The following is a 22,319-nucleotide window of genomic DNA, read 5'->3' on the forward strand; positions in this document are numbered from 1 at the left end:
TTATAAAATATAATGGTCTGCACTCTGTAGTCTAATTATTGGAACATATAAATTATGGGCGTGCCTACTATAAAATTTCTCCAAAAGTCTTGATTACTAGTTTGCTCCTCTGAAAATGATGTTTGCAGAGCCTGATCGTATTTCGATACGAAACTCTTGCCACTCGATCTACTTGAATCGAAACTCTTGCCACTCGAACTACTTGAATATGGTTTATAGCGATCACCAAAACTTTTTCTTTTAGATAAACGGAATGTGTAGGATTTGTGACTTGAATTTGGAGTAGAAGTGGCTTTTCCTGTAATGTCCGTTACTCGAGATGTAATGTTTGTGTCACAATTTTCTAAACTTTCTTCCATAAATTCCAATTGTTTTCTATGATATGGAACAATTTTTTCTGTTGATTTTTCAAAATCATTGCCTATGGAAAATCGTGACGATCTTACTTCTTGTCGTCTCATTGCGTCTGGTTCTAGGATGGGCGAAACGGATTCGTTATTTAAGCTTGCACCTGTAATAAAATAAATATTAAACGTTACATAATTTAATATTTTATAACAAAGATCTTAAAAAAAACTAAAGCCTAGCCAAAAATAGAAAAAAAAACAAATAATGTGTGTTTAATTTTTGAATGAAACTACTGCACTAAGGGCGTGGACCCATGTCTACGGTGCACGGTGTGGCGCCGTTTGCCGTGCAACGGTACGGCACCGCCACCGTAACACTGCACGATACGGTGCCGCATCGTGTCACGGTGCCGCAAACGGTGTACCGACAACCGCGCGATTTAAGAGTGGCAGCCGTACCCAGATCAGCTTTGTCAGCTCTTACTAAGTGGAACAGCTGCTGACAAACACATCATCTGCACTTTAGTTATATACAAACGTAGACTTAAATTAGTTAAGGGATTATTTCGATTGTTGGTAGTAAGAACTCTGTTGGTCTGAAATTTTTTTTTTTTAAGTCAAAACCTCGACTTAGTATTTAATTCGCACCCTTATTCTGGGTAAACCTTCCGAACAAAAATTGTGTCCAAAGTCCAAATTTTAGTCGAGACCACGTCGAGGCACTTATATGGAACATATCAAAATCGGACAAGTGCAAGTTAGGCTCGCGCACGAAGGAACTTGATTTTTTTAGGTGTTAAGGTGAGTATATTGTTTTATCGTGTATATTAAAAAAAAACAAACCATTGTTTTCCGCTAGCTCCGTCGGTTCCTCGTCTCGTTCACCTTCAGACTCTCCTTCCTCAGATGATTCTTCAGCTTCAGCACTACTTCGAATAGTAGATGCTTCACAAGTATGTATAGATTCTTTACTATTGTCATCACTTTGTTCCATTTCTTTTTCTATAATCGCTGTCGTTTCAATCTGATTTTCGCCAATCGACATTGAAGAAGTACTTTTTATAATGCTCGATTCTTCGGTTATTGGAGACAAACCATGTGGTTCAACAATATAAACAACTTCATCTTCAGTTATCAGATTCATATTATAATCATCTTGTAATGATTTCTCTTGGTCAATGCTATCTCGAACACAATAATCCTCTTCGAATGTATGAGATTCATTTTCGCTCTGTGGGTGAGTGCTATCACTGCTACTAGAAGGCAGGTTCAAATAATCCCTTCTATAGAGCTTCCTCATTTGTTTCTCTAAGCGTTTGTAATATTCTTCTGGTTCATCGTCATATATTTTAGGTCTTCTGGACACAACTTCTACGACCAAGTCTGGTAGTGGGCTGGGTGATCGATATCGTGTTTCATAGTGCCGGGCTCTATAATGCCCACTTGGAGTTTTTGGAGAATATTGAACTCCAGATTCATCTTCTTCTGATATTGTGGATAGCACTGAAATGTCAATGATTTTGCAGACTTAACTCAAAAACAAAATAAAGCAAAACGTACGTCTTAACACGTACCTTTATCTATACATATAAATAAAATTGGAGTGTCTGTTTGTAATATTGAAAGAACCGTTTTTCACTATATGCATATCAAATTATGAATGTATATAAGCTACATACACTTTTTTACAATTTTTGTCTGTATGTCTGTCTGTCTGTTTGTTCCGGCTAATCTCTGAAATGGCTGGAGCGATTTTGACGGGACTTTTTTTGTAGTAAGGCATAACTTAGGCTACTTTTTAACCGACTTCCGAAAAGGAGGAGGATATATTTCACTTTTTTTATATTGGTTCGCGGACAACTCCGTCGTTTGTAAACCGATTTCCAAAATTCTTTTGTAGTTGTATGAGATGTAGCCCGAATTTGGTAACATGATCACAAAAAAAGTGGTGATCTGATGATGCAATCCATGAGAAATCGACGGGACTCCTTAAAATTTATATGGAAACATATAGTGATTTTATATTTTTCTGATAATCCATCAAGCTTAAACTACCAAAAAATAAGAATTTGCGCCGAAGTACACCCTGGTTCCGAAGGTGCTGTACATAACTCTTGAATCCTTATAGATAAATGTTCGGCTATTTTGGCGTTGTTTCAACAACTAAAAGCATATTATTATGTCAATGTGTCAATAATACTAATCATCATCATCACTATAATTATGCCATGAGTCATCACATTATTATCAAAATCTTGCCTTTGATTATATTATTGTTCCACCGTTTGTTGACTGATTTTCAAAACTCTTTTGTTGGTATTTAGTGTTTATAGGTACTTATAGGTACAATGCTTACGAAAATGGTGATCTGATACTGAAATTTGTGAGATTTAGAGGGAAGACCTGGATATTTTTTGGGACACACATAGACGCGTCAACTATTTCTGTATTCAATCTTCATAATTTTTTACTCCGTAGCAGCTAACTTTAGCGCAATGTCTATGTGCAATTTACCTTTTTTGTAGATCTAGATTAAATGAACTAAAAAGTATTAAATAATTCATATTCTGTACTCAGTATTTCTGTTCTCAGTCTTCATTATTTTGAAGTCGGTACCAACTACCAGCTAACCTAATCGCCAGTTCTTTTTTTTATGAAATAAAGGGACCAACGAGCAAATGGGTCACCTGATGGAAAGCAACTTCCGTCGTCCATGTACACTCGCAGCATCAGAGAAGCTGCAGTTGCGTTGCCGGCCTTTTAACCCTCAGTTTACCCGGTGGATTTTTAGTACGTAATTTACCTCCTGTGGACCCAGGGACACACTCATATTAAATGGCTCCAAAACTACAGTTAAACGCTTTTACAGTCTTGTAATCAGCTTTATTGTCAAAACAAGTCTTAACAATAGAATTATTACACATAATTAAAAGCGAACACTTTTATAGGAACTATAAATCAAAATATCAGAACTTTTCATATAAAATAACAAGTGTCAACTTCTGACTTGAAAATCACAACCTTCTTGTAACTTTACTAAATATTTAACATATAAACTTAAAAAAATGTATTTTAAAAAACACAAAAGAACATGAATTAAATGTTTATATCTTAACAAAAAAAACGTGCAGGGGTCAATGATTGGTCTTTTCGACGCAGTTCGAACATTTATTTTTGGTGCAGCTTATAGGCATACTGGCTTTGAACAGCTGTGACACGGGTCAGTCCTCCCACAAAGACGACAAGGGCAAAGATGACAAACTTTCCTCTCGTTTTTGGTCATTTTTTGTGGCTTCAGAAGGCAAAAGAACCTGGATTATTTCCGATATGATGGCGAATATTACATTCTTCGTCAGAATCACTTTTATCGAGATTTCGTAGCCAATTAGCAACAACTGACTTTGCATTATCGTCCAAGACATTAATTATATTGTTAGAAGCCATTTTGTACACTAAAAAGAAAAGAAAATCATATAAAAAAATACTGTTAGAAACAAAAATAGTTACATACTTACCCCGCTGTGGTCCCATGGACACACTTGGAGCTAGTACAAACCGATCCAAGCCGCGTGGCGACACGTCTGCTCGCCACCGCGTTTGGCGCGAAAAATAATGAAGGTACTGAGCCGCTCGACACCAACGGAATAAACCGAAAAAAGTTACGCGCTCAAAATAGTGGCCAGTGTGTCCCACGGACCAAGGAGGTAAATTAAGGGTTAAGAGGGAATAGGGTAATAGGGGAGGGTAGGGAAGGGAAGGGAATAGGGGAGGGCAGAGAAGGGAATAGGGTAGGGGATTGGGCCTCCGGTAAACTCACTCACTTGGCGAAACACAGCGCAAGCGCTGTTTCACGCCGGTTTTCTGTGAGAACGTGGTATTTCTCCGGTCAAGCCGGCCGATTCGTGCCGAAGCATGGCTGTTCCACGTACTCCCAGTTCACTGTTCTATGACAAAATATAACTGCAACTTATAATATGACTGACGACGTACCGACTTCAAATTATGAAGGTTGAGAATACTGAGTACAGAATATGAATTATTAATTAATACTTTTTAGTTCATTTAGGAAAACTACTATTGTCTTTTTACCTTGAAAGTTGGTTTCAATTTTTGTTTAAAAATAATAATTTACTCTTATTCGTTATCCTTAAGATTTTCTATACAGTTTTGGCGTTTTCATCTACAACTTTAGGTTCATGAAAAGTGATCAGATCAACTACTTAACAAGATCCCAGTTTTACTATTTGGGTAAGGAAGGGGAAAATTTCTCTCTTTTTCATTTTCTGTTTTTATCACATTTTGCTGACGCGGACGAAGTCGCGGGCAACAGCTAGTTAATTTATATGAGTGACCAGTTAACTAACACTTTTCTGTAAAATTATGATTCAAGTAGGTACTTATTATTATATGTATATTTTGTTTGTGACTTACAAGGATCATCTTCAAATAAGCTTCGTAGCAAGTAGGATTTTCTTCTCGTCCATTCTTCTTTCCTATAGTCAAAACAGCTCATTTTATTTCTTGCTGATAAGCAAACTGTAGCTTATAAAATTGTAGTTGAAGAGTTTTACTCTTGAAGTAACAAATAACAATATGTCCCAAAAACATAAATAAATACACGGCATCTAGTGACATAAGATAAAAGTTCAGAATATAAAATGAGGGTATTCTTATAAAAAATTGTGTGGACGTTACTTCAGCACAGGCACTGACCTCTATATTACAGGCTATGCCGTACAAAATGACAGCTATTTTTTGTGCCGATTTGAAGCGCCGCGGTGAGCGTACTGTGAACTAATTACATAGAAAATTACAACCGCCATTTGCAAAATAGTAGTTCCAAGTACACTCACTACTGCTTTCACATAGCAATCAGCGCTAATATGGCGACTTTCAAATAGGAACATTTGTTTGATAGCGATCGTCTGTCCAGTGTATTATAGAGGTCAGTGAGCACCATAGGTGAGCACAGGTATTAGTAGGGGAGGGGAAGGTGCTAATTTTGTAGTCACTCGAACGTCATGGAGACCTAGTAGGTTTTTTTACATTAAATAAAACTGATAAAAAAATAATAAGAGCGTTTTTTTTACCGACTTCCAAAAAGGAGGAGCTTATACGTTCGGCTGTATGTATCTTTTTTTTTGTATGTTCAACGATAACTCAGCCGTTTGTGATCCGATTTTCAAAATTCTTTTTGTGTTGTATAGGGTTTAACTTGAATTTGGTACCATGTTCACAAAAATGGTGATCTGATGATGGGATCTTAGAGGAATCGAGGAGTCTCCATGAAATTTGTATGGAAACATATAGTGATTTCAATTTTTTCTGAAGCATTCAAGATAAACACTACCAAAGAGTAAGATTTCGCACCAGGTTATACCCTGAATCCGAAGGTGCCCAACAGAACTTTTGAATCCTTATAGATACAGGTTCGGGGATTTCGGCGTTGTTTAAACAACTGAAAGCACAAGCCAACACATCAATTTATTTGATTATCATCATTAAAATCATAATTATGCCATGGGTCATCACATTATGACCCAATTATTGATGCTTTTCGTGATATTTTGCATCGAAGCAGATGTTTTTGATGATTATTTCGCTGTTTGTGGACCGATTTTCAAAATTATTGTGTTGTTGTATAGGGTATAATCTTGATTTTGTATAATAATTACGAAAGTGGTGAGCTGATGATGGGATCTATGAGCAATCGGGGGAAATCCTTGAAATTAATCAAAAGACTCATAGTGGTTAATTTGTTGTTTCTAGTAACTTAAACATATGTTACGAATAAGAGAAAGTTCATACGAAGGTGTCTCTTGGTCCAAAGGCACTGAACAGAACTCCTAAACCTTTAAAGATAAAAGTTTTTAAATTGCAGCATCGCTTAGATAACTGCAAGCATTTACCACAATTTCGCTTACAGTAACATAATGTGAATAGTTAACATTCGTAGTGGTTATTTACGCATAAAGCCTTATCTTGTAGATAACTAAAAAGAGTGAAATTATTATTTTTAACAAAAAATTTAAACCGACTTCCAAGGTAAAAACAATAATAATATGAACTAAAAAGTGTTAAATAACTCTTACTCTATAATAGTGCCTTTTTCAGAATTCGTCTAAATCTCAACTATTTCTGTACATATTATACTACAGTCTTCATTAGTTTGAAGTCGGTACCAGTCCTAAAAGCTTCAGATATTCTGACATTGACTGAACTCACGATAAAATTAGCTGGTACCGACTTCAAATAATGAAGACTGTAGTATGTACAGAAATAGTTGAGATCTCTGTGGTTGATGAAGGCACTATTATAGAGTAAGAGTTATTTAATACTTTTTAGTTCATATTATTATTGTCTTTACCTTGGAAGTCGGTTTAAATTTTTTGTTAAAAATAATAATTATATTAGCGGTAGGTTCAGAAACTGCGGCCATTTTAAAGTTTTGAAAAAGAAAATATATTCAGAAAATTGCTTATTTCGGTCAGTTAGTATTATATTTTAGACAACAAGGACTAAATCATTTAGTTTAGTGCAAAATAAAATATCTGCGAAGCTTAGTTAGGAAAATATGAAGCTTTATATTTTTATATTTTAAAATGTCCCAACAGGCTTACCTAACCTTTGAATCGTCAGTGCTTTATATGGAAGCTTCTTCGGGGTATACTTCTTCTTCTTCTTTTAAAAATGGCCGCCTCGGTGAGTTGCCAATGTCAGAGTGGCTTAAAGGACTTTGCTCTATGTAGCGAAGGTCTGGTGAAGTAACAAGACGTGTACGGTTACAAAACAAAATTACATATTTACAGGAGTTGATTAACCTAAAACAAACACAAACACAAATGTTAGTAGAGACATCACAATCTTATATTGTTATCACGGGGTATACTTAACATCTCCTATCTTAATCTGACAAATCCGATGACATTTCAATATAAAAAAATAAATAATAATCGTGGTGGGTCCACGTGAAAAATCTGATTTCTATACCATGATGACTAGACACATGACGGAAGCCTATACAAGCTTAATCTGACACGCTCCAGCTAGTCCCGAAATCCCCTCCCCAATTGTATATTAAATTATTAACTTTATGATTTATTTTTACATTTTTATCTTATCATTGCTGATTGCTCAGTACTATCGGTATCGCTACTTAAAAAAATTAACATCTGTTTTGTGTCAATGTCAATTGTCAACTGACAGTAGCTGTGCAGTAGAAGTTGAAGTTTGGTTGACATTTCTGTAGGTAATTTGAAATCGATCGATGCAAAATATAGTAAAAATTGCTTTTAAATATTTACTTTACCATATTTACTATTAAATTACCATTAATTGTAATATACTTATTACTTGTAATATATTTGCTGTACTTTGAAGTGGGCCTGGACTCCATACTGGACTAGATATGAAAGTAAATGAAGGTGCGGCAAATGGAAACGCTTGAGCGCTCTTTAAGTGCGGATATAGTAATGTTTTGTTAGAAGTTATTCGGAAATGAGACAATGGACCTTTCCCCAGACGATGAGAACTTTCAGGGTCGTCTCCTGCATCAGGTAAAGTTTCACAAACCTATGCATACCGTACTTAAAATTTTACTTTTGTCAGTTGTAATGTTATTGAAAATCTAAAGTAAATATAAAAGTATTCTATTTCAATTTATAATTAATTCATCAAGCCCCATACGGTCACCGGTGACCGAGACACTATAAATTCTATTGTGTCTCGTTTTTCCATGATCAACGGGTTAATAAAATATTTTACCAGTGACTTAAAATTTAGTTTTTTACTTAGTTTTTTTTAAATGAAATAACTCACTCACTCGGTGAAACACAGCGCAAGCGCTGTTTCACGCTGATTTTCTGTGAGAATGTGGTATTTCTCCGGTCGAGTTGGCTCATCCATGCTGAAGCATGGCTCTCCCACGTATAGGTTAATAAATAAATCTAAAATGAATCTAAAAAAGTAAAAGAATAGATTTAATAAAATATGAGTCTAATGAAAATTATTCAAGTTGAAATAACTGTTGTAATTAATAAACTCCAGGCGGCACTGTGGGACAATTTGGAACTACTACAGGAGTTGATAAGCAATGGAGCAGAAGTTGATGCCAGAGACAGCCATCAACGGAATGCTCTACATGCAGCAGCTCTGGCTGAACGGAGCCGCTGTTTGCCAGCTCTATGTGCTGCTGGGGCTGATGTGAATGCTCGCTCAGATGAGGAAACTGGTGGAAAGGTATTAATATCTTTGCATTTTAAAATAACAAAAGGGGCCTTTATTAATAAAATTACTTACTCTTCTTTAAACTGATCCATGTTGCTGCCTTTGTGATGTGTTGGAAAAGGAATTAACCATATAGAGTAGTATAAGTATGGATCATATCTTATATCTTTAAACGAGCAATTCTTATATTATATAAATATATAATTGGAATCTCGGAATCGGCTCCAACGATTTTCATGAAATTTAGTATATAGGGGGTTTCAGGGACGATAAATCGATCTAGCTAGGAATCATTTTTAGAAAATGTCATTTTATTCGTGTTTTCAAATAGCTAGTATTTATTAATTATGAAATTTGTCACATCATATTTAATTTATTATTATTGGTGGCTTAAAATTTTTATAAAATAATATGATACCACTGAGACCTCTATACATAATATTATAAAACAAAGTCGCTTTTTTTCCCTCATGTCCCTTTGTTCCTAATCTTTAAAACTATGCAATGGATTTTGATAATTCTTAGGAGCGAAGAAATAGAGGAAAACGTGGAAAAGACAGGGAAAATTATTTGAAAGGGCTAACTTGAACACGCTAATCTCAGGAATGTCCGATTTGAAATTCTTTCAGTATTAGATAGACCATTTATTGAGGAAGGCTATAGGCTATATTTTATCATGCTAAGACTAATAGGAGAATGTGGAAAAAACGGGGGAAATTATTTGAAAGGGCTTATCTGGCGAACTATTGGAGCAATTTTTATGTTATTTGGCACGGATAAGAAGTAGACCATGTGAAGGATCATAGGCTATTTATTTTAATAATTTTTTCAGTGGCTATATATTTTATGCCCTGCCTGCCTACTAACAGTCCACAACATTACAGACAGCGCTGCACATCGCTGCGGAGCGCGGCCACGCGGAGAACGTGCGGGCGCTGCTGGCGGCGGGCGCGGCGCTGGCGGCGACCACTGCGGCTGGCGACACCGCGCTCGCGCTGGCCGAGCGGCACCGCCACCGCCATGCTGCTAACCTGCTGAGGGAGGCTCGAGGTGGGTGAAATTGTTTTTTTTTTCTTCTATCTGTAAATTTAATTACGACGAGATGACGCCCGCACAACCGTTGCGCCAAATTAGTTTATCGCGCGAGAACCATACATTTTCTGGGATGAAAAGTATCCTATATCCTTACTCGGGACTCGAAGTATCTCCATACCAAATTTCAGCAAAATCGGTTCAGCAGTTTGGGCGTGAAGAGGTAAGACACAGACAGACAAATTTTCGCATTTATCATATTAGTAAGTATGGATTATTATACCTGTTTTTTTATTTTTTTTTAATGAAATTAGGGGGCAAACGAGCAAACGGGTCACCTGATGGAAAGCAACATCCGTCGCCCATGGACACTCGCAGCATCAGAAGAGCTGCAAGTGCGTTGCCGGCCTTTTAAGAGGGAATAGGGTAATAGGGGAGGTTAGGGAAGGGAATAGGGGAAGGTAGGGAAGGGAAGAGAAGGGAATAGGGTAGGGGATTGGGCCTCCAGTAAACTCACTCACTCAGCGAAACACAGCGCAAGCGCTGTTTCACGCCGGTTTTCTGTGAGAACGTGGTATTTCTCCGGTCGAGCCGGCCCATTCGTGCCGGCTCTCCCACGTATAAAATGTTGAATTAAAGGCTCAAATAGGGATTACATAGAATCTAGATTATGGGGGGGGTCACATCCTCTGTGTGCGATATTAATATTATTATCCAGACAAATTAATTTCGTGCCATCCTGCTGTGTTGTTTGCCGTCTACAGTCAGTTCTTCTTGCACATCAGAAAATCGAACTCAAACAAATCTATTACCGTGGCTTCATGAGCGATCGCAAAGTAATACTTGCATACATAAAATCTGATCCCTTTACCCCCATAAGAGTAAAATTTAAAAATAATCAATTTATATTATAAGACGCATGCGAAATTATAAAGTTTCCAGCTCTGAAGGTTTGGCGTAGGTTGATGTATCAGTCGATCAGTTTTGCCTTTTACATCAAAGAAAAATATAAATTAAAAATATTATAGCTAATAATTGTATCATGTGTAACTGTTGATTCCTTTTAATTGCAACCAAAACCCCGTAAGACGTAAAAATATTTTTTTCTAAATTACATAAAGTTTATTAACCTCAATGAAATGACTAAGATCAGAATTGCGATACTCCATATTATGTTAATTATGTCGAAACTTGCTTCATCCTTTCTCTATATTCATAGTTGTTCAATTGTATTAGGGTTGTCACTACCTAAGTTTGTAAATTGTAAAACAATATTTTGTTTGAATTGATTTATCACTGGAGACTTAATTGCAGTTACACTATCTAGACTATAATATTTTTAGTCAGTCTATTAAAGAGCTATTCATATTACAAACCACGGAATCGATTTTGCTGAGATTTGCTATGTAAATAGTTTGAGTTCCGTGAAAAGACATAGGATACTTTTAATCCTGGTAAAAGGTACAGTTCAGAGATAAAAGAATTTTGGGGCAACGGAGTTGCGGGTGTCGTTCGTCTAGTATAACTCTTCAGTCTTCTCACAATTTTGTAGTAGCCAGCCCTAGTTAGGAGCTTGACCTTGTCCGAATCGCCTCACTTCGACGATTGTCGCGCAGTTCTAGAACCAACTATATAATATTTCATTCATTTATTTAAGGAACGGTTATTTTGGAGGGCTTGCCAAATTCCAATTTTGAAAGGTTAGAGTTTTAAACGTTTTAGGACTCTACATTAATGTCAGCTAGCTGTTCCTGGCAAAGGAGCCAGCAGCCAATCGTCTTTATGTAGGATTTTAGATAGTAGATGATGCCCTCAACTCGTTGCGCCAATGTTCTTTTATCGCGCGAAAACCGAACATTTTTCCGGGATGAAAAGTATCCGATGTTCTTTTCCGGGGCTCGAAAGTAGGTGTCTGCAAACCAAACATCAAAATCGGTTTAGCAGTTTAAGCGTAAAGAGGTACAGATAGACGGACACACTTTCGTACTTACAATAATATTAGTATGGATATAAACTAAAAGTAGTTATGTAAATGAGAAGCCCTAAAGTGGGTCGTCATCTAAGTATGGTCTGTTCAAAGTTATTTTACCTTAAAGTTTACATTAGAATGAGCTTTATGTCATGAGCATTAAGGATATTTCAGGTTAATATAACTTAGAAGTTAGAACAGGCTATTCACTTTACATGGATTAGGGCTGATACACATGCTTGCACACGTAGGCATGTTATGATGAAGGGTTCTTTTTATTTTTCTTAACTAGTTACTTAAATAGATTTGTAGAACACTTTCAACAAAGGGTTTAGTTTATAAACCCATACTAATATTATAAATTTGAAAGTGTGTCTGTCTGTTACCTCTTCACGCCTAAACCGCTGAACCGTTTTTGTTGAAATTTGGTATAGAGATAGTTAGGTTAGTTTTTATCCTGAAAAATGTACGGTTCCCGCACGATAAACGAATTACACTTACACTATAGGGTGTAACAAAACTAAGTGATAATACTTTAGTAAGGGTATGTACGTGTTCCTTGTAAAGAGTTCACTGTGAAAGTAGCAGCGCTGAAAGACCACTTTTTTCATTTGTGTAAGGGCAAGCGCGCCAGTGTCACGAGGTTCCCCATACAAAAGCGAAAAAATTTTTTGGTCTTTCAGCGCTGCTACTTTCACAGTAAAATCTCTAAAAGGAACACATCTACACCCTAAAGTATTATCACTTAGTTTTGTTACACCTTGTATTTAGTTTAATTCCTAGTTTAGAATCTAGATTAGTTACACATACTAACTAAGTATACTATATCCTTTTTCCTTATGCAATGCACGTAGCTTAGCAAATACAATAATTACTTACATAATATTTAATATTTGCGTTAAAAATATTGAAGGAGCTATTTATAATAAAATTTTGCTGTAATATCAATAATAAAGGAAAAGAATAGCATCCTTATTATATATAATAGGATAATTATTGTTTTAATATGATTTCTAGAACTATTGTATTTACATTAGTGCTAGCTGCAATTAAAGTTCCTGTCAAAAAAAGGCTAGTGGCCAATTGGTTTTATCTAGGCATTTATGTATGACATTTATGTATATCACCACTGCAACTATGGCTATGTCACCAGAACAAAAAATCTATATAATTATAAGTACCTAATATTCTCACTTCTGAGGGGTGCTTGTATAATATCTTGGACCTAAGATAATTATAAAGCTTTTTCCCCACACAAAAAATAACTTCTTGATCTACCGATCCGATTTTTTTTTTTAAATTTAAATTTATGATGGTTGACTGATCTACAACCGAGGACCCATTGTCGGTGTCTCGTTTGAAGCTATGCAATTTCTGGTCCATGTAGTTTGGACCCCAGTCTTCCATCTTGGACCCTGACCGGTTTGTTAGTTTTACATGTCATTTCCTCTAAACAGTATACCTAGCGTAAAGTTACACAATATTTTTACTTTTTTGTAATAAAATATTCTATAACGGGTTCAAAGTATGGTAGCAAGCTAGCGTAGCAACTATGAGTCTTATGATCATAGGCATAAGGTCGACATGTGCTAGCACTGGCTTGGGACGCATGGTGGTCCCGCGTGCTAACTGCTAGTACACATGCTAGTCGCATACGCGAGGGCACCAGCGCCGCATGTGTGTTACCCTTAACATGTCGAAATAATGTGAACGCGTACGAAAATTTTATTTGATAAATAGTATAGTGAAATGTGTAGTGAAAAATGTTATAATACAAGTTTTGTTGTATGTGTTCGAGAGGACGGAGAGTTTGAGGTTTTTGAAGGATTTTCATAGTTTTTAGTTTGGACATCCCTAGGGTTTGTTTTATTGGTATCTCTAATTAGAATCAGGTTTGTGAGTTAATTAACTCAAAAATTAAGTGACCATAGATAAAAAATATTAAATATGGGGTAGCTGTTATTTACAATTTGTCTACTAATTGGGATTATAAGTAGAGCCAATTTTGAAGGAGTCTGTTATAAAATTATAATATTACAACAAGGAGCTTTTACATATTGTATGCTCACCATGAGTTTTGTGAGCTGAGTATGAGTTATCTTATCAGTTAACAATTTTGACCAGCTTACTCGTACTTTGTTATGTCTTGTAACTTGTTACTAACATACCCAATATACAGTAGACACTACAATTTTTTTTATTCTTAGAACATGCGGTAATTTTAGGCCCTTGTGCGTTGAGGTCTGTAAGCTCAATATTTTGTAGCTTTTTAGGACTTTTTGATTTTTTTCTTCCCTATACTACTTGTACTATTATCTATTCTGTGCCTCTACGAAATTTGACGTACGCATTTATAGGTGTAACAAATCTAAGTGATAATATTTTAGGGTATGTATGGGTCCCTTATATTATAGAGTTCACTGTGAAAGTAGCAGCGCTGAACGAGCAAATGAGAGCAAAAAAAACCGCTGCTACTTTCACAGTAAACTCTGTATAGGGGACCCACAAACCACCTCCACCACCATCCCCTAACTAAAGTATTATCACTTTTTTACACCCTGTATACTTGCTTAAAAAAATTAAGCAGCTCAAGCAACCAAGTCTCCTCTATTTATCTGTCATGTGACGTTTTCAATAGGTATGCCAAAGACAAGCAGACAAGACCACTTAATGGCTGTGAAAAAATATTGCCATGGCATCGCATGGCCAAAGGGAATAGATTCTAGTTAAAATTTCTCTCAACTTGTCTAATGTCTAGCCAAGTTGTTATTGGATTTTCATCGTATTTGTTGCCTAGGCCTGTTCGTATTTGTATGGATCAGATACGTTAATCCGATTTTAGTGCTATTTCTAGACGCTTAAAGCTTGACCATTGTCTAGCCTATTATGTATTTCTATTGAGCCTATCAGGATTATTTGGTATCTAGCCTTTTTGCGATTTTCGAGCGCTATTTACAATAATTTAACCTATCAGGATTTTTATCACTAATATATAAATAGGCTATTGAAGCTTTTCTATCTTTACCTAGCCTATTAAGGGTCTTCAATCAAGCTATGTTACTTTTATGGGAGTTCTTATCGTTATCTAGCCTATTCGGGATTATCGATCGATATAGAGCTTATCAGAGATTTTTATAGCTAACTTCGAACATAATATTATTAGGGGTTTTCCATCGTTATCCAAATCCTATTAAATTCCATTAGAGAGTTCTTATCGTCAGCCTTTTTAACCTCTTAGCTTATTAGAGCTATTATATGATCTGTCGTTATTTAGCTGCTAGAAAGGCTAGGTTCAAATCGGCTAGATTCTAGGGTGTCCATTAATCACGATTTACGTGAGGTGTTCTAGGGGGGAGTGAATCAAACTAAATCTTTCCAAATCTCGCTTAGGGGGGAAGGAAGGAGGAGGTTGTAGAATTTATCACGTTATTTTTTCCCAGTAAAAAACTGTGTAAAATTGCGTGAAAAATTAATTATAGAATATGGCGAAATCTGGAGATCACCTGCATTCAATAGTCAACTCGTTTTCAGCCAAAACTCATTCCAAAACGTAGATTTTGAAAATCTCGCACGAGATTAGGGGTTGGGAAAATCTTACGAAATCTCACCAAAGAGGGAGAGGGGATCAAAAAATCCTCAAAAATGCCTCACGCAATAAATGGACGCCCTCGGCCCTCTAGCCTATTCGGGATCTTCTATCGCTACATCTATAGGGTCGTTACATATCATACTGGTGCCGCGATTACCGCGGTAGATATCGGTTACGCAAGTCGGGGAAGTGGTGGCCTTCGCTTGTGAGGTTTCCCGGCTTTTCGTTATTTGCACGGCGATCTCGTATTATCACGATCAGCTGTTTATCTACGCTCCAATTTTCATTAAGATGTATATGTAGCAGGCGACTAGTTGATGTAGGCATCAATTTTGAACGGCCTCTCTTGTCTAATTTAGATTTACAGTTAAAAACACGAGGCAGTATAATATAACAGTTTTTTTTTGTAAAATTGCTCCAAAAAAAGTCGATCCACCTGGAAGTCTATTCCAATAATCCTTTCTCTGTTAAATATTTCTACACAGATATATTATCAGCGCATCACAGATATATGGGAGTCCATTAGCATAAGAACAGTTATATGTTCCCAAAGAATTCTATACGTGGGAGAGCCATGCTTCGGCACGAATGGGCCGGCTCGACCGGATAAATACCACGTTCTCACAGCAAACCGGCGTGAAACAGCGCTTGCGCTGTGTTTCGCCGAGTGAGTGAGTTTACCGGAGGCCCAATCCCCTAACCCCTACCCTATTCCCTTCCCTACCCTCAACTATTCCCTTCCCTTCCCTTCCCTTCCCTACCCTACCCTCCCTTATTACCCTATTCCCTCTTAAAAGGCCGGCAACGCACTTGCAGCTCTTCTGATGCTGCGAGTGTCCATGGGCGACGGAAGTTGCTTTCCATCAGGTGACCCGTTTGCTCGTTTGCCCCCTTATTTCATTAAAAAAAAAAGTGTCCTGAGAACTTACGCTTAATTAGTATGATTTGGCAGTGTTAAGATAAGCACCGTTCATGGCTTTCTATTTAATTAACTTTGGAACTTCGTGTGAAAAAGAATTGTATCTCCATTCTCCAATCTCCACGTGTGTAATGTGTAAATAATTGTAAAAACGTACGGTACATACACAGTTAAAGTTATTTAAATTAGCATTTTGTAAGCTAATTTTACAGGTAGAGAGACAGAAATAGAAAATACATATTATATACATAATATTATGTTCTGAATAAAAGTAAAAGTATACTATTCATAATATTATAGTCGCATTTTGTATGTTGCCTTTTCAGTTTTGACGCTAAACCGATATACCCACATAGATGGGTTTACTTTGAGTCCTAGGAAAAGATTAGGGGTGGGTTGCACCAGAGGCGTGGTTATAGTTACAGTTATGGTCAAAGTTATGGTTATAGCTAAGGCTAACTTAACTTTAACCTTAACTTTGACCACAGAATTTGACAGATGTCTGTTGCTGGTTCGACAAGGCTATAAACGTGGTCGGGGGCGCTGCTGGTAAAGGAGAACCTGTCAATAACTCTTACTCTTTAATATTGCCTTTTTCAGAATTCGTCTAAATCTCAACTATTTCTGTACATACTACAGTCTTAATTACTTTGAAGTCGGTACCAGTCCCAAGTTTCAGATATTCTGACATTGACTGAACTCACGATTAAATTAGCTGGTACCGACTTCAAAATAATGAATAACTTTAACTATAACTACAATGCAAAATGTGCAACCCACCCATAGAATAGTTTATCGACAAATCACAAATAGGTAGAGTTCCCGCGCAAAAAATGAATTTCTGCGCGGACGTAGTGCGGCCTGCGGGCAACGTCTAGAGTCCAAGTGGTAGCATAATATGAAAGGCTCCATTAGGAAAACTTTGGGAAACCCTGTAATATAATTATGTATTTGAAAGAAAAACTTTTATATAACTATTAACTACCACGCAACTCAAAAGTAGCATACTTGTATACCGTACATACTATGTATGTAATAACAATTAAGTATACAAGTTTTTATAACTTACAATTAGCGCTGCTCATGTAAACATATCGTTAACTATAGGGTGCTATAGGGTAGACGAATTGACGTACATTCTCGACCTTATGACTATTATCATAAGGATCATACAGACCGAGTTGTGATAGACAGCTGTTTTTGCCGCGTCAGACTTTACCACGATACGGGGGTCAGGGTCACCGTATTACAAGTTATAATGTCTTTAAATACATATTACATTCATTAAGTATCATCATTGTTAACTGAAATGAGTTGATGGATCACATGATTAGAACTTTAAAGATCTGCAAAATATTATCTAAAGGGTAAAGTCTTCCTATCTTTAACTCTGACCATTTTTTTGAGGCAGACTTTCTATAACTGACGTAGGATAGCCATGCTTTGGCACGAATGGGCTGGCTCGACCGGAGAAATACCACGGGCTCACAGAAAACCGGCGTGAAACAGCGCTTGCGCTCTATTTCGCCGAGTGAATGAGTTTACCGGAGGACTAATCCCCTAACCTTTTCCCTTCCCTACCCTCCCCTATTCCCTTCCCTACCCTGCCCTATTCCCTTCCCTACCCTCCCCTATTCCCTAAGTGAAAGAGACAAGTAGCGACTGGTGGTCAATCTCTGTTATCCTGTTATCCGCGTCCAAAAGTTACAATTTAGTCGTCGAATTTTTGTATTCGCTCATTCACACACACGTTCCATTCAATTGGTCCGATCATTCACTCGATCAATTGTAACATCCGGTCAATCGATCTCGTCAACAAGTCAACCATCATTTCCAGGGTTCCGTAGCTATTAAAACATTTTGACTTAGGTAACCATTATAGTTCGTAGAATAATTTAGATAAAGTTTTTTTTTAATGAAATAAGGGGCAAACGAGCAAACGGGTCACCTGATGGAAAGCAACTTCCGTCGCCCATGGACACTGGCAGCATCAGAAGAGCTGCAGGTGCGTTGCCGGCCTTTTAAGAGGGAATAGGATAATAGGGGAGGGTAGGGATGGGAAGGGAAGGGAAAAGGGGAGGATAGGGAAGGGAATTGGGCCTCCGGTAAACTCAATCAAATCTCAAATGGACTCAGACCAAATCCCAAGCTATTTGCCTTTTCAAACCATTTTCCTATTCTTATGCTTCGAATTTCTTACTATTTCGAGCCTTCAGAATAGGGCATTCCAATCTTGAAAATAGGGTTCTTATGTCAAAATATTATTTCGACTGTGGTTTGGTCCTATGCTTTGCGTTTTTCATATAATATCACTAGACGTCCCGCGCGGCTTCGCCCGCGTAAATGAGATATTTCACAGAAAAATTAGTCCACAAAAAAAGCCTATGATCCTTCACGTGGTCTACTTCTTATATCCAAATAACAGAAAAAATGCTCTAGTAGTTCGTGTCTCGTGAGATAAGACCTTTCAAATAATTTCCCTCGTTATTTCCACATTTTCCTCTATTTCCTCGCTCCTATTAGTCTTAGCGTGATAAAATAAAGCCTATAGCCTTCCTCGATAAATGGACTATCTAACACTGAAAGAATTTTTCAAATCGGAAAAATAGTTCCTGAGATTAGCGCGTTCAAACAAACAATCAAAGTAACTAACTAACAAACTCTTATCTATACTAATATATATATATATATATATATATATATATATATATATATATATATATATATATATATATATATATATATATATATATATATATTAGTATAGATTGGTCCTATGTGGTTCACTCCATAGGGTGTAATAACCTTATTCTAATTTGATTACTTTGACTTCCGGTAATTAAGTCGTATCATAAATTGGTATCCAGAATAAACTCTGTCATTTGTCAATATCAGTTTTTATTGATCAATAAACAGGTACCTACAGCTTTGTAAGGGACAGGATAGGAAAGCTTGTACCAGGTACAAAATAGGGTGCTATCCCCTTTGTTCGGCGGGAGTGCAGTTGGCCTTTATTTGACACGTTCCGCGCGGCTCCACCTCCGTAAATAAGGAATTTCGCGAGAACCGTACATTTTTTCGCTATAAACGTAGCTTATGTATTTCCCCGTGGTCTACTCTATATCTGTGCTAAATTACATAAAAATCGCCCTAGTATTTGGTGAGCTTAACGCGTTCCAACAAATAAACAAACTTTTTCAATTTTAGACTCAAATATTCGTATTTTGTTAAATAATATTATCTACTTATATACCTCGCATATTAGTTACATAATATTTTGGTAGGTTTTAACTTTGAATAATAATCCATTTAAGTACACCTTCAAAGACCTTGAAGAAGCCTTTTAAATCTTGAACACGTGAGAAATAAAATAACAAGACAAAGAGCGTACGTTAAAATCAGTTTACAATAAGTAATGGAAATGAACGTTGCTTTAAAAGAAAGAAGATTTGAATCAAGAACAATCGTGTCCGATTGGTGGATTTTATGCGGTGAAATAGAATTGGACGCTTGCCATTGGTGTTTCTATCGTGGAATAACAACGGAGGCGCTTGATTGGTGGATCAGAGATGCGTCGTTTTCGGACTGCCGCAAGGCGCGCTAGGAAGGACGAGAAACCTGTCGAGGAACCTGAGCAGGCGTACGACGCGACGCAGTACTTTGCCGATGACGTCAAAGATCCGTGGAAAGAAGGTAATGGCGATGTTGAGCCGCGGCAAGTTACAGCAGTCAGCATGCTCCTTCTACCCTTCCATTTGACAGAAAGGCGAAAGCGCCGTCAGTTCAGAAGCGGAAGAGGTGTGAATAGGGATACAAAATTGATCTTTACTCATTACTCAAGAACTACGTTTCATTGCCAGTTAAAGCAGTAGCTGCACTGGGCTGCATAGCGCGTTATTTTCGCATAGTCTAAGTCGTTCTCGAGTCGAGTTCTCTTAGTTTCTTATATTATAATTATTTTATCTTCTTCAGATGCGCAGGAACGCGAACGGCTGTCGCAGCATGCAGCGCTGCGCGAGCTGGTGCAGCGAGGCGACGCTGCTGCGCTGCGGGACAAGCTGCGCGACATGGGTACCGCCGCCGGTATCGTTGCCAACCTCACCCCCGCCGGCACCAACACGCTGCTATACGTGTGAGTATGTGTGTGTTGCGACTTGCGGAAGTTGGGCCAGCGAGGCGACGGTGCTGCCTGCTACTGTCCTGCGGAATCTGGTTCAGCAACGTCACGCTGTAACCGCAGTGCTGCGCAAGTTAGTACGGCAAGGCAACGCTGCCAGCTGCTATAGTGCTGCGGAAGTTAGGGCAGTAAGGCGACGCTACTGCCGCAGTGCTGTGCAAGTTTGTGCAGCAAAGCAACGCTGCCTGCTGCTATAGTGCTGCGGAAGTTAGGGCAGTAAGGCGACGCTACTGCCGCAGTGCTGTGCAAGTTTGTGCAGCGAGGCAACGCTGCCAGCTGCTATAGTGCTGCGGAAGTTAGGGCAGTAAGGCGACGCTACTGCCGCAGTGCTGTGCAAGTTTGTGCAGCAAGGCAACGCTGCATGCTGCTATAGTGCTGCGGAAGTTAGTGCAGCAAGGCAACGCTGCATGCTGCTATAGTGCTGCGGAAGTTAGGGCAGCAAGGCAACGCTGCCTGCTGCTATAGTGCTGCGGAAGTTTGTGCAGCAAGGCAACGCTGCCTTCTGCTATAGTGCTGCGAAAGTTAGTGCAGCAAGGCAATGCTGCCTGTTGCTATAGTGCTGCGGAAGTTACGGCAGCAAAGCGACGCTGCTGCTTCGAGTGTTGTTTTGGTCGAGGTCCACTATATTTAGCCAAATAGTATGACATAATGAACAAGAATACAGTACGCATCGTACGTTGCAACACGTATAGGTAAATTTAAAAAATTGCACCATATTATGTAATTACCATGCAATGACTTGTCTTCTTTCTTTGTCTAAATTTTGAGTGTTTATCAAACTGTTCGGTCATTGTTTTCCTGATGTGCTGATGTCACAAATTATCAATTACATAATTTATAAGTTCGTTTACATCTCCCCCGCGAGTACAAGGTTGGGTAGATATTATTAGGGATACAGACATTCACACTTGTTTATGTCCAATTTACAGTGTAACAGTGTAAAACAAACACCTAAAAACTTAAAAACAACAATAATAAAATAGGTAACAAATGACTTGGCATACCTGCCTCTAAAAGTCGATTAATAAAAACCAAAAAAGTTAAGATACCTAAAAAAAACAGCTAAAAACTTGTAATCAGAGGCGTAGCTACTGCCGTATCTACCGTATCAATTATACGCTCTCCCCTCTCGAATGGGGGCCCCAATTAAATTTTGTATAGCTACGCTTCTGCTTTTATCATTGTTGAGTGATTTTATATGCAAAGAATGTCACCCATAACAAAAACACTTTAATTTTTATTATAATGCTAATTCAGTTATTTGAATAAACAAAATTGAATGTCAAATCTATTTTTGCGACGGTGAAATGCCTAATAAATAATAATAGACACAGCTATTTTTATATTATTTTAAAAATAAATACAGATTTTTGTATTACATAAAATATTCATCTTTTTTGGAATTTTGATAAAATGCAATAGAATTTAGATAAATGAATTATAAAAAACAATGTTATTAAGATAAGGAAAATTTATCACCTCTATTATATAGCTTGTTATTTAAATGTTATGTAAATTATTGTCCTGAACAAACGCTGTTAAAGTTGGTTTTATAAACAAGTCATGCATTATAATTTATATAATATTATATTCCTAAGGAGTTTTTTGTATATATTATTATATGGATTTGATCATTAAATGATGTTATGCTGGGAAAGTCATTGTTTGCAAATGAAACAATAGCTTTAACAGTTATGCACAGCTTATATACAAAAATACAATTTTATGCAAACTGCAAAAGATTGGTTGAATGACTCAATCAAGAAATCATAAAAACTTTGGATAGCACCAGTCACTACGGATATATAGCTTGTTTCTTAGTTTAGCATGAGTTACTGGTTTGGTTACTGGTATTTACTGGTATGAAAATTTTTGACATCTCACCTACATATTTTTACATGCGATTTTCAACATCGACTCGATAATTTCGACTAACGAAACTCATGTTGATTAGTCTACAAAACTTTAAAGCTTTGTTTTTTGCCCTTAATCCTTATCATCTGTTTTCTTACCTATATTATTTTGTAATTTAGCGCCATCTACAAATATGGAGGAGGAGT

General features: G+C 37.2%; 2 protein-coding genes across 4 annotated transcripts in view; one reads left to right on the forward strand and one right to left on the reverse strand.

Moving 5' to 3' along the window:
• On the reverse strand, positions 1 to 4,956 carry LOC121740503. Of its 2 annotated transcripts, XM_042133219.1 has the most exons (4): positions 4,779 to 4,956; positions 1,191 to 1,850; positions 198 to 511; positions 1 to 167 (listed from the first exon to the last, which is right to left on the reverse strand). In XM_042133219.1, the coding sequence occupies exons 1-4, from the start codon at positions 4,858 to 4,860 to the stop codon at positions 36 to 38; spliced, it is 1,188 nt and encodes a 395-aa protein (XP_041989153.1). In that variant the 5' UTR covers positions 4,861 to 4,956; the 3' UTR covers positions 1 to 35. The 2 variants fall into 2 exon arrangements, with proteins under 2 accessions (XP_041989153.1, XP_041989152.1); XM_042133218.1 differs by having other exon boundaries at positions 1 to 511.
• A 2,672-nt stretch (positions 4,957 to 7,628) lies between these two features.
• The window catches only part of LOC121740502 (leucine-rich repeat serine/threonine-protein kinase 1), a 52,057-nt gene continuing 37,366 nt past the window's right edge, over positions 7,629 to 22,319 (forward strand). For both annotated transcript variants that reach the window (XM_042133215.1, XM_042133217.1), the window contains exons 1-4: positions 7,629 to 7,903; positions 8,394 to 8,585; positions 9,458 to 9,623; positions 20,055 to 20,214. In XM_042133215.1, the coding sequence (XP_041989149.1) occupies positions 7,853 to 7,903; positions 8,394 to 8,585; positions 9,458 to 9,623; positions 20,055 to 20,214 (569 nt within the window). In that variant the 5' untranslated portion in view covers positions 7,629 to 7,852. The remainder of the gene's footprint in view (positions 7,904 to 8,393; positions 8,586 to 9,457; positions 9,624 to 20,054; positions 20,215 to 22,319) is intronic.

The sequence above is a fragment of the Aricia agestis genome, chromosome 3, assembly GCF_905147365.1.
Source record: "Aricia agestis chromosome 3, ilAriAges1.1, whole genome shotgun sequence".
NCBI lineage: Eukaryota > Metazoa > Arthropoda > Insecta > Lepidoptera > Lycaenidae > Aricia > Aricia agestis.